Source organism: Vigna unguiculata, unplaced genomic scaffold (assembly GCF_004118075.2).
Source record: "Vigna unguiculata cultivar IT97K-499-35 unplaced genomic scaffold, ASM411807v1 contig_122, whole genome shotgun sequence".
Taxonomy (NCBI): Eukaryota; Viridiplantae; Streptophyta; class Magnoliopsida; order Fabales; family Fabaceae; genus Vigna; species Vigna unguiculata.
Window position 1 is genome coordinate 835264 of NW_021010828.1, and position 14249 is coordinate 849512.

Consider the following 14249-nt stretch of genomic DNA (forward strand, 5'->3'; position numbering starts at 1 on the left):
ATATTTTTATTATTTTTAATTACCAGCTCAGTGTAACACAACATTTTTACAACAAAAATATGAAAATCCAAATGATATAATTTTTATCAAATAAAGCGAAATACAAAAAACTTGAAAACAAAGTCGATATCCTTATTTTGCATCCTCTATCATGCATAAAAATTTTTAACCGCATCAGAGTTGACTGGCAACGGTAACTCCTCCCCATCCATCCTTATGAGAATTAGTGCCCCACTAGAGAATGCTTTCTTCACTACATACGGGCCTTCATAATTTGGAGTCCATTTGCCTCTATGGTCCTTTTGTATAGGTAAGATTTTTTTTTAAAAACTAGATCGCCTTCATGGAACTCTCTAAGATGCACCTTTTTGCCAAACGTTTTTTTTCATTCTTCTTTGGTATAATTGTCCGTGACACACCGTAGTTAACCTTTTTTCCACAATGAGGTTAAGTTGGTCAAGTCTGGATTGAACTCATTCTGCCTCTTCTGATTGGGTTTCCATTAATACTCGCAAGGATGAGATTTCCACCTCAAAGAGGAGTACTACTTGCTTCCATTCCATATACTAGATAGAAAGGTGTTGCCCCAGTTGAAGTACATACTGACGTACGATATCCATGCAATGCAACAAGAAGCATCTCATGCCAATCCTTGTACATGACCACCATCTTTTGCATAATCTTCTTTATATTTTTATTAGTAGCACAAACTGCCCCATTCATCTTCTGACAAAAAGGAGAAGGTTCTCAGTCATCCTCATTATCATCTTCCATATTGTCAATAGAGTGCTCAAAATCAGGAATATCGACATTAATATTTTTAAAACATTCATCATCATATTTGCATCATTTAAGTTTATAAAACGAAAAAAAAAATAAGTCAAAAACGATCAAAAACAAATTATAAATGTTTTGTATTGTCACACTAAGCATAAAAAAAAAGTAAGTCATCTCGTAAAGTCCCTCCGGGTAAAGCAAAACGATAAACTAAAAGAATTACATTTTCCTCAAATTAAACATCACGGGTAATTCGTTATCTCTCAATTGTTCAACTATATGTCTGGAGGACACGACCGCACAAAGTCTAAGCTTTCCAATCCATTTCCATCCTCCATGGGTGATATCTGACAAGTGTTAATCCATCTAACACTGCGGAAGCTCTCTTTGATGTCACTGATGCAAATCTTCCCTTTTTTTCGTTCTCGTCCTTCTATGCGAGCCAGGCCTAGCTCATTCTTTTATTCTACCAGTCTCCTCTTGTCCTCTTTGTCCCCACAACATACTTGCACGAAGTTCTTGTGGATCAAATTTTGTAGAAAATTTTCAAACTTTTTGCACGCCTCGATGGAATGTTCAGCACCTGGATGGAACTCGCATGCGTCCCTTAAGTTATATTCACCTTCCAATAATCCTACTGTTAGTAGTGTCTCAAAAATAAACCTTCGTGAACTCTTAATTTTGCTCACATTCCTCACCAACTGGTGTCCCTCGACATCAATAGCATTTATTGAAGCATTATCATGCCCAGAGAGGGGATTGACCTTAATGTGGGGTTTATTCTCTTGAAATTTTAACCACCCTAAGTCGATTAAAGCTTGCACTTTGTGTTTGTAAGACAAACATTTCTCAGTAGAGTGACCAATGGCTCCCTCGTGATAATCACATATGGCATTTACATCAAAAAACTTAGGGTATGGTGGCTCCAAAGGCTTCATCGGGCAGATAGCTACCAAAGCATTACGGAGTAGATCCGGCAATAACTCCGTGTAAGTCACAGGAATAGGAGTGAAATGAATATAATTCTTTTCTTGATTCCTTCTAGGTCTAGTGATTTGCCCCAAAGACTGGTTGGGATTTGTGTTAGCCTCAGTTTTCCAAGTATTATTTGAGGCGTGTTGTGATTGATAGGATCCCTGCTGTGGAGATTGTGCTTGGTAAGCGGGAGTCTGATTTTCCCACCTAGGTATTGTTGATGTTGCGTGTACCTCTACTTCCATCTTCTTCCCAAGACTGAAATCGGGCTTTTTAGGAGTTGTAGCCGCAAGCGGGCTATATGTAATTTTTCCATTTTTTAGCCCAATCTCTATCCTTTCACCTATGATGATGATATCAGCGAAAATTGAAGATACGTTCCCTACCATGTGTTCATAGAATGGTGGTTGTAACGTGCTCACAAACATTGCCACCATTTCCTTATCATGAAGAGGAGGCTCCACCTGAGCAGCAAGCTCTCTCCATCGTTGTGCATACTCCTTAAATGATCCAGCATCCTTTTTGGCCATGTTTTGTAATTGCAACCGATCTGGCGCAATATCCATGTTATACTTGTACTGTTTCAAAAAGGCATCTACCAAATCCATCCAAGAACGAACGTGAGACGCTTCCAAGTGTGTATACCAATTCAATGCTACCCCAGCCAAACTATCTTGGAAGAAGTGGATTAGCAATTTGTCATCATAAGCATAGGCAGCCATCTTTCGACAATACATGGTTAGATGGCTTCTAGGGCATGTGGTACCCTGGTACTTTTCAAACTCCGGAACTTTAAACTTGTGAGGTATTTTGACATCACGAACTAGGCTTAAACCGGCAATATCGCCAAACCCATAGTTTCCACCTCCCTCAATAGCTCGTAGTCGTTCTTCTAAAATTTCCAACTTAGTTTTGGTTCCCTCAACATCAACGGATACAGCTTGCATAGTAGGGTGTGGTGTAATCTTGCCCAAAGAGTCATCATCGATAGTTGTGTTTAAAGGCTTAGGTATTACAGTCACTCGTGGTTCTGCAAAGGTAGTCCCTTCATTCCTTGGAGTATTGATTGGGAATGAGAAGGAAGCATGTTCAGCCTCTGAATAATCTCCAACAGGTGGGGTGTAACTCGATGGCAATCCGTACGTTGGAAAAGCAATAGGAGCGTCGTGAGTGCTTTTCTCACCCTTTGCTGATGAAGCTTCTCCTAAGGCCTTTAAGGACTTCAAGGCCTCCAAGATTTGACCTACTTGGTCCTTTAGTTGACTGATATCTGCTTTTATTGTCTCTTGTGCGGTTTCCCAATCCTCCATGTTTTTACTATTTGCTTGCGTCCTGTAAGGGTGCCTTGGCCTTGCCGTATTTGTTTTTATTATTTTTGCTCTATTATTTTTATTAAACAAAAAAAAAACATAAGAAAAAGGAAAGGAAGGAAAAACATAATGCAAATAATTTATTTTATTAAGAAATTATAAAGCTATGAGTAAATAGAAATTGACATGGAAAAGAGTCCACACAAACCCACTCTCTAAAAAGCTCATAAATCAAATGCAAAAGAAAGAAAATCCTAATTTCTAGCCCTAGATATCATGCTCTTCATCTCTTCTATAACCCTAAAGGATAATTTTTTCTTCAAAGCATCAAAATCTAACTGTTCCCCAACTCTAAATTCTATGTTAATTTGCCTTTTCTTTTGAAACTTAATCATAGCTTTATAATTTTGGACCTAAAATTAAATAAATATGATGATGACATGATAAATACATGGATGCAATAATATGTTATGCATGATTTTATTACTAATTCAAAAATCAAAAAGAAAGAGAATAAATAAATAACAATAAAATAAAAATAAAAATAAAAATAAAAAACCAAGGAATAATAAAAAAAAGTGTATATCTCCCTTTGTGCCTTAACAAAGGTTTGACGCCTAATGGATCTAAGGTAAAATGCATGCGCTTACCAGGATGGTTTCCTAATACCTAAATATTAAGGTCACTAGAGCTATGGCCCACTTCATGGCATTTCCCACGACAGTTGGTAAACAACAAGAGGTGGGAGTACCAATGAAGCAAACAAACTCTAGCTGGGGTTGTCACAATGACCACTTGGGAAGTACATCCACTGTGACACTGCTACACAATCCCCTCTACTTCTAAAGTTACTCAGGCCTAGTTATAGGGCCCCACTCATGTCACGTACATAGTGTGTGTGTGAAGAGAGGATAATGCATACCCAAACCCCTTCCTGCAGACAAACAGAGAAGAAAAACAAACAAATATATATATATATATATATATATATATATATATATATATATATATATATAATAAAGTCATCTATCCTAGGATTCAAAATTCAAGCATAAGAATAAAGTAATATGAACAATAAATAAAATAAAATAAAAAAAAAAATCATCCAAAATTAACAAAAATATACACAATAATAATAAATAATGAGAAATAAAATAAAATAAAATAAAACAAACATGAATATAGGACAGAAAAAAAAGAATGAAAAAGAAAAGAGAGAAAAAAAAATAATAATAAAAAAAAAAATTTGAAACAACCACATCAATTTTATATATTTAATTAAATGGCCTAACTCTCTAAAGTCCCCAGTGGAGTCGCCATCTGTCACGACCGAAATCGCGACGGGATGACGAACCAAAAAAATAAAATTTTTGTAAAAAGAGGTTTTGGAGTCGCCACCATAGTTATTATAGGAAACTATGGAAAACCATAAAAAAGAGCAAGGTCTACGAAAACAGAGATTGGGGGTACGGGAGTTAATTACGCGTAGGGAAGGTGTTAGCACCCTACAACGCCCATCCTTAAGACGGTACCTTTGATTAAAATACAAATTGATGTGGTCTCCTTTAAATATTTATTTAAAAAAAAAGAAATAAAAGAAATAAAAGAAATAAATAAATAAAATATAAATAAATAAAACAAAATAAAAATTAATAAATTAATAAATTAACAATAATAAAAATAAATAAATAAATAAATAAAGATGACAAAGAAAAACAAGGAAACAAAAAAGATTTTTTTGTTTTTTGGGCCCGACAAGGATTACTCCTTGCTCCTACGTATCTCCATTCATAATGGAGAATCAGGGTCACGTAGTTCTTTATGAAAAAGACTTTTTGAAAACAACTTGTTCGAAGATGTTGATATCACTCTTTTTTAATATTTGAAAATTTTGTATTTTTTAGCAATCTTATAGAAAAGCGAAGGTATTAAGTACTAAGTCGACGCGAGCGGTCACACGAGCACTTATACATTTTAAAAGTTAAAAGGGTATTTAAATTATTTATTTGTTATTACTTCCTTTTAAAACTTTCGAAATAAGACATTGATACCCAACAAAATTTGACTATTTCGTATCCACAATTTATGAAAACATTAGAAAAATAAATAAATAAAAGATTAAGAAATAACGTTTAGGATTAAACATATTATTTTAATATGAAAAAGTTTACAACCCTTAACATGAAAAAATATGGCACAACATATTCATACAATGTCAAAACATGATATCTCTCACTTATTCATGCAACAATGTTCACAACCGAAAGCAATCAACAAAACCTTAATTATAAAACTAATGAACCCCAAAAAGCATGACAGTAATGTTTTTTTTTATATCAAAAGAAATACTGAAAACATCAAATTTAACCAAGATAAAAAACACATCTCAAAAAATATTGCATGACACAATCAAAACATTAATTTTGCGAACCTGGACGGGAGGTCAGACTTACAATAGTTGTGTTGGAACACTAAGAAGCACGTGGGGGTGGCGATTGATGGTGAGTGGGTTTTTGTATGTGTGAGGGTTAAAAGAGAATGTGTGCTTAGAGTGAGAGAGGGCTCTAGAAATTTTTGAGAGAAAAAATTAATTTCTTCTTCTTTTTCTGATGAGTTTATATACACAACATTATAAATCTAATGTAATCTCGTAATAAAGGTCTGCTTTAATTATAACGAGTTTTAAAAGGCAAGAACTGGTCTTAAAATTATTACAAAATGAGAATCAAATCATATAAAAAAAAAGAGCACAAAATCAAACGTGATCAACAAAATTAATTTTAATTATTAAAAGAGATATTGTTTTGAATTATATTACTACTTTCTCTATCTGAAAAAAAAAAGGCGTCATAAAATCAGAGCACAAAATCAAACGTGATCAGGACAAATTAATTATAGTTACAAAAAAGATATTCTTGAGAAACATATTAATATTTTCCTCATGTGGAAAAAGAGATGTCATAAAAATCAGAGCATAAAATCAGAGTAAATAATTCTAAATATTAGAGCATATTCTGTTTTTAATTATTAGACTAAGCGAAAAAAACCAAAGAGAAAACTTATTTATTTTTATTTATTTTTTATTATTTTTTTTTACCTTTTTCTGAAAAAATAAATTATTATTATTTATTCTATTATTTATTTAGCCGGACGAAATTGGGTGTTGACAAGTATATTTTAATTAGATAATTTTTTATTACATTATCTTTTAAATATTTTTTTTATTAAAATATGTTACTTTCATCTATACATTTTCATATTTTTTCTACGATAAATCAAACTTATATAATGATATTTTTTAATTATTTAAAAATAAAGTATAATCTGGTAATCTTATTTTTCTTTGATTTAAATATAATTATTAATCTATCACATCCATCAAATCACTCACAAAGTTTAACAAACTTTACTCTTAATCCACCCACTTTGACCTTTAATCCACATAAACGGAACAAGACAACCTTCACACTCTAATCCACTTGAATTCATTCTATACCGCTCCCTCGAATCAACGATGAGGGAGAGAGATGGAAGGAAGAGGGAAATTCCTCTATTTTTCAATCATGTCTGTTATGCAATGGTTTGAGGGTCATATCAAGATTACAATTATGTACGCAATTTATTTTTCAGCAGACTTACGAAAACGATATAAAAATAACGAAAATTTGAAAATTGTTATAAAATAATGTTTAAAAAGTAATTTTTTATTATACTATCTTTTAAATACTTTTTTATTAAAATATGATACTTTCATTTATACATTTTCATATTTTTTCTACGATAAATCAAACTTATATAACGATAATTTTTAATTATTTATAAAATAAAGTTCAATTTGGTAATCTTGTTTTTTTATGATTTAAATATAATTTTTAATCTATCACATCCATGAAATCACTCACAAACTTAAACAAACTTTACGCTTAATCCACCCATTTTTACCATTCATCTACTTAAAGTGAACAACACAAACTTCACATTGTAATCCACTTGAAGCCATTCTCACCCTCTCCATCCAATCAACCTTGATGGAGAGAGGGGAAGGAAGAGGGCAATTCTTCTAATTTTAAATCATTTCTATTATGTCTTGGTTTGAGGGTAATATCAAGATTACAATTATGTCAAAAATTTATTTTTTAGCTTAATTATGAAAATGATGTAAAAATTTGACTTTTCAAATTATTTTTACAAAAATAATTAATAACAAAAATTTGAAAGTTGTTATAAAATAAGGTTTAGAAAGTAATTTTTAATTATAAGTTTTTTATTACATTACCTTTTAATTATTTTTTTATTACAATATGTTACTTTCATTTATACATATTCATATTTTTTCTACTATAAATCAAACTTATATAATGATAATTTTTAATTATTTTTAAAATAAAGTACAATTTGGTAATCTTGTTTTTTTATTCTTTAAATATAATTTTTAATCTATCACATCCATCAAATCACTCACAAACTTAAACAAACTTTACTCTTAATCCACCCATTTTTAGCTTCAATCTACTTAAAGTGAACAACACAAATTTCACAATGTAATCCACTTGATGTCATCCTCTCCCTCTCCATCCAATCAACCTTGAGGGAGAGATGGGAAGGCAGAGGGCAATTCTTCTAATTTTAAATCATTTCTATTATGTGTTGGTTTGAGGGTAATATCAAGATTACAATTATGTCAGCAATTTATTTTCCAGCTTAATTATGAAAATCATGTAAAAATATGACATTTCAAATTATTTTTACAAAAATAATTAATAACGAAAATTTGAAAATTTTTATAAAATAAGGTTTAGAAAGTAATTTTTAATTATAAGTTTTTTATTCTATTATCTTTTAATTATTTTTTTATTAAAATATGTTACTTTCATTTATACATTTTCATATTTTTTCTACGATAAATCAAACTTATATAATGACAATTTTTAGTTATTTTTAAAATAAAGTACAATTTTGTAATTTTTTTTTATTATTTAAATATAATTTTTAATCTATCACATCCATCAAATCAGTCACACACTTTAATAAACTTTACTCTTAATCCACCCATTTTCACCTTTAATCTACTTAAAGTGAACATCACAAACTTCACATTGTAATCCACTTGATTCCATCCTCTCCCTCTCCATCCTATCAACCTTGAGGGAGAGAGGGGAATTCTTCTAATTTTAAATCATCTCTATTATGTCTTGGTTTGAGGGTGATATCAAGATTGTAATTATGTCAGCAATTTATTTTTCAGCTTACTTATGAAAATGATGTAAAAATATGACTTTTCAAATTAATTTTACAAAAATAATTAATAACGAAAATTTGAAAATTGTTATAAAATAAGGTTTAGAAAGTAATTTTTAATTATAAGTTTTTTATTCTATTATCTTTTAATTATTTTTTTATTAAAATATGTTAATTTCATTTATACATTTTCATATTTTTTTCTACGATAAATAAAAATTATCTAAAGAGAATTTTTAATTATTTTTAAAATAAAGTACAATTTGGTAATCTTGTTTTTTTATTATTTAAATATAATTTTTAATCTATCACATCCATCAAATCATTCCCAAACTTAAACAAACTTTACTCTTAATCCACCGATTTTCACCTTTAATCTACTTAAAGTGAACAACACAAACTTTACATTGTAATCCACATGATGCCATCCTCTCCTTCTCCATCCAATCAACATTGAGGGAGAGAGGGGAAGGAAGAGGGCAATTCTTCTAATTTTAAATCATTTCTATTATGTCTTGGTTTGAGGGTAATATCAAGATTACAATTATGTCAGAAATTTATTTTTTAGCTTAATTATGAAAATGATGTAAAAATATGACTTTTCAAGTTATTTTTACAAAAATAATTAATAACGAAAATTTAAAATTGTTATAAAATAAGGTTTACAAAGTAATTTTTAATTATAAGTTTTTTATTCTATTATCTTTTAATTATTTTTTTATTAAAATATGTTACTTTCATTTATATATTTTCATAATTTTTCTACGATAAATCCAACTTATATAATGATAATTTTTAATTATTTTTAAAATAAAGTACAATTTGGTAATCTTGTTTTTTTATTATTTAAATATAATTTTTAATCTATCACATCCATCAAATCTGTCACAAACTTAAACAAAGTTTACTCTTAATCCACCCATTTTCACCTTTAATCTACTTAAAGTGAACAACACAAACTTCACACTGTAATCCACTTGATGTCATCCTCTCCCTCTCCATTGAATCAACCTTGAGGGAGAGAGGGGAAGGAAGAGGGAAATTCTTCTAATTTTAAATCATTTCTATTATGTGTTGGTTTGAGGGTAATATCAAGATTACAATTATGTCAGCAATTTATTTTTCAGCTTAATTATGAAAATGATGTAAAAATATGACTTTTCAAATTATTTTTACAAAAATAATTAATAACGAAAATTTGAAAATTGTTATAAAATAAGGTTTAGAAAGTAATTTTTAATTATAAGTTTTTTATTCTATTACCCTTTAATTATTTTTTTATTAAAATATGTTACTTTCATTTATACATTTTCATATTTTTTCTACGATAAATCAAACTTATATAATGACAATTTTTAATTATTTTTAAAATAAAGTACAATTTAGTAATTTTTTTTTATTTAAATATAATTTTTAATCTATCACATCCATCAAATCAGTCACAAACTTAAACAAACTTTACTCTTAATCCACCAATTTTCACCTTTAATCTACTTAAAGTGAACAACACAAACTTCACATTGCAATCCACTTGATGCCATCCTCTCCCTCTCCATCCTATCAACCTTGATGGAGAGAGGGGAATTCTTCTAATTTTAAATCATCTCTATTATGTCTTGGTTTGAGGGTGATATCAAGATTATAACTATGTCAGCAATTTATTTTTCAGCTTACTTATGAAAATGATGTAAAAATATGACTTTTCAAATTAATTTTACAAAAATAATTAATAACGAAAATTTGAAAATTGTAATAAAATAAGGTTTAGAAAGTAATTTTTAATTATAAGTTTTTTATTCTATTATCTTTTAATTATTTTTTTATTAAAATATGATAATTTCATTTATACATTTTCATATTTTTTCTACGATAAATAAAAATTATCTAAAGAGAATTTTTAATTATTTTTAAAATAAAGTACAATTTGGTAATCTTGTTTTTTTATTATTTAAATATAATTTTTAATCTATCACATCCATCAAATCATTCCCAAACTTAAACAAACTTTACTCTTAATCCACCGATTTTCACCTTTAATCAACTTAAAGTGAACAACACAAACTTTACATTGTAATCCACTTGATGCCATCCTCTCCTTCTCCATCCAATCAACATTGAGGGAGAGAGGGGAAGGAAGAGGGCAATTCTTCTAATTTTAAATCATTTCTATTATGTCTTGGTTTGAGGGTAATATCAAGATTACAATTATGTCAGAAATTTATTTTTTAGCTTAATTATGAAAATGATGTAAAAATATGACTTTTCAAGTTATTTTTACAAAAATAATTAATAACGAAAATTTAAAATTGTTATAAAATAAGGTTTAGAAAGTAATTTTTAATTATAAGTTTTTTATTCTATTATCTTTTAATTATTTTTTTATTAAAATATGTTACTTTCATTTATATATTTTCATAATTTTTCTACGATAAATCAAACTTATATAATGATAATTTTTAATTATTTTTAAAATAAAGTACAATTTGGTAATCTTGTTTTTTTATTATTTAAATATAATTTTTAATCTATCACATCCATCAAATCTGTCACAAACTTAAACAAAGTTTACTCTTAATCCACCCATTTTCACCTTTAATCTACTTAAAGTGAACAACACAAACTTCACACTGTAATCCACTTGATGTCATCCTCTCCCTCTCCATTGAATCAACCTTGAGGGAGAGAGGGGAAGGAAGAGGGAAATTCTTCTAATTTTAAATCATTTCTATTATGTGTTGGTTTGAGGGTAATATCAAGATTACAATTATGTCAGAAATTTATTTTTCAGCTTAATTATGAAAATGATGTAAAAATATGACTTTTCAAATTATTTTTACAAAAATAATTAATAACGAAAATTTGAAAATTGTTATAAAATAAGGTTTAGAAAGTAATTTTTAATTATAAGTTTTTTATTCTATTACCTTTTAATTATTTTTTTATTAAAATATGTTACTTTCATTTATACATTTTCATATTTTTTCTACGATAAATCAAACTTATATAATGACAATTTTTAATTATTTTTAAAATAAAGTACAATTTAGTAATTTTTTTTTATTTAAATATAATTTTTAATCTATCACATCCATCAAATCAGTCACAAACTTAAACAAACTTTACTCTTAATCCACCAATTTTCACCTTTAATCTACTTAAAGTGAACAACACAAACTTCACATTGCAATCCACTTGATGCCATCCTCTCCCTCTCCATCCTATCAACCTTGAGGGAGAGAGGGGAGTTCTTCTAATTTTAAATCATCTCTATTATGTCTTGGTTTGAGGGTGATATCAAGATTATAATTATGTCAGCAACTTATTTTTCAGCTTACTTATGAAAATGATGTAAAAATATGACTTTTCAAATTAATTTTACAAAAATAATTAATAACGAAAATTTGAAAATTGTTATAAAATAAGGTTTAGAAAGTAATTTTTAATTATAAGTTTTTTATTCTATTATCTTTTAATTATTTTTTTATTAAAATATGTTACTTTCATTTATACATTTTCATATTTTTTCTACTATAAATCAAAGTTTTATAATGATAATTTTTAATTATTTTTAAAATAAAGTACAATTTGGTAATCTTATTTTTTTATTATTTAAATATAATTTTTAATCTATCACATCCATCAAATAACTCACAAACTTAAACAAACTTTACTCTTAATCCACCTATTTTGACCTTTAATCAACTTAAAGTGAACAACACAAACCTCACATTGTAATCCACTTGATGTCAACCTCTCCCTCTCCATCCAATCAACCTTGAGGGAGAGAGGGGAATTCTTCTAATTTTAAATCATCTCTATTATGTCTTGGTTTGAGGGTGATATCAAGATTATAATTATGTCAGCAACTTATTTTTCAGCTTACTTATGAAAATGATGTAAAAATATGACTTTTCAAATTAATTTTACAAAAATAATTAATAACGAAAATTTGAAAATTGTTATAAAATAAGGTTTAGAAAGTAATTTTTAATTATAAGTTTTTTATTCTATTATCTTTTAATTATTTTTTTATTAAAATATGTTACTTTCATTTATACATTTTCATATTTTTTCTACGATAAATAAAAATTATCTAAAGATAATTTTTAATTATTTTTAAAATAAAGTACAATTTGGTAATCTTGTTTTTTTATTATTTAAATATAATTTTTAATCTATCACATCCATCAAATCACTCACAAACTTAAACAAACTTTACTCTTAATCCACCCATTTTCACCTTTAATCTACTTAAAGTGAACAACACAAACTTCACATTGTAATCCACTTGATTCCATCCTCTCCCTCTCCATCCTATCAACCTTCAGGGAGAGAGGGGAATTCTTCTAATTTTAAATCATTTCTATTATGTCTTGGTTTGAGGGTAACATCAAGATTACAATTATGTCAGAAATTTATTTTTTGGCTTAATAATGAAAATGATGTAAAAATATGACTTTTCAAATTATTTTTACAAAAATAATTAATAACGAAAATTTTAAAATTGTTATAAAATAAGGTTTAGAACGTAATTTTTAATTATAAGTTTTTTATTCTATTATCTTTTAATTATTTTTTTATTACAATATGTTACTTTCATTTATACATTTTCATATTTTTTCTACTATAAATCAAACTTATATAATGATAATTTTTAATTATTTTTAAAATAAAGTACAATTTGGTAATCTTGTTTTTTTATTATTTAAATATAATTTTTAATCTATCACATCCATCAAATCACTCACAAACTTAAACAAACTTTACTCTTAATCCACCCATTTTCACCTTCAATCAACTTAGAGTGAACAACACAAACTTCACATTGTAATCCACTTGATGTCATCCTCTCCCTCTCCATCCAATCAACCTTGAGGGAGAGAGGGGAAGGAAGAGGGAAATTCTTCTAATTTTAAATCATTTCTATTATGTGTTGGTTTGAGTGTAATAACAAGATTACAATTATGTCAGCAATTTATTTTTCAGCTTAATTATGAAAATGATGTAAAAATATGACTTTTCAAATCATTTTTACAAAAATAATTAATAACGAAAATTTGGAAATTTTTATAAAATAAGGTTTAGAAAGTAATTTTTAATTATAAGTTTTTTATTCTATTATCTTTTAATTATTTTTTTATTAAAATATGTTACTTTCATTTATACATTTTCATATTTTTTCTACGATAAAACAAACTTATATAATGACAATTTTTAATTATTTTTAAAATAAAGTACAATTTTGTAATTTTTTTTATTATTTAAATGTAATTTTTAATCTATCACATCCATCAAATCAGTCACAAACTTAAACAAACTTTACTCTTAATCCACCCATTTTCACCTTTAATCTACTTAAAGTGAACAACACAAACTTCATATTGTAATCCACTTGATACTATCCTGTCCTTCTCCATCCAATCAACCTTGAGGGAGAGAGGGGAAAGAAAAGGGAAATTCTTCTAATTTTAAATCATTTCTACTATGTGTTGGTTTGAGGGTAATATCAAGATTACAATTATGTCAGCAATTTATTTTTCAGCTTAATTATGAAAATGATGTAAAAATATGACTTTTCAAATTATTTTTACAAAAATAATTAATAACGAAAATTTTAAAATTGTTATAAAATAAGGTTTAGAAAGTAATTTTTAATTATAAGTTTTTTATTCTATTATCTTTTAATTATTTTTTATTAAAATATGTTACTTTCATTTATACATTTTCATATTTTTTCTACGATAAATCAAACTTATATAATGACAATTTTTAATTATTTTTAAAATAAAGTACAATTTTGTAATTTTTTTTTATTATTTAAATATAATTTTTAATCTATCATATCCATCAAATCAGTCACAAACTTAAACAAACTTTACTCTTAATCCACCCATTTTCACCTTTAATCTACTTAAAGTGAACAACACAAGCTTCACATTGTAATCCACT

The 14249-nt window shown here is 27.4% G+C and overlaps 1 protein-coding gene across 1 annotated transcript; it reads right to left on the reverse strand.

Moving 5' to 3' along the window:
- Window positions 1-1238: 1238 nt before the first annotated feature.
- LOC114171157 lies at window positions 1239-3062 on the reverse strand. The gene has a single exon (XM_028056365.1). It carries the CDS (start codon window positions 3060-3062, stop codon window positions 1239-1241), a length of 1824 nt encoding a protein of 607 aa, XP_027912166.1.
- Between the last annotated feature and the right edge of the window lie 11187 nt (window positions 3063-14249).

Excerpts from the sequence above, each read along its gene's own strand:
- LOC114171157 (XM_028056365.1), bottom strand. The coding sequence starts at position 3,062 with ATGGAGGATTGGGAAACCGCACAAGAGACAATAAAAGCAGATATCAGT.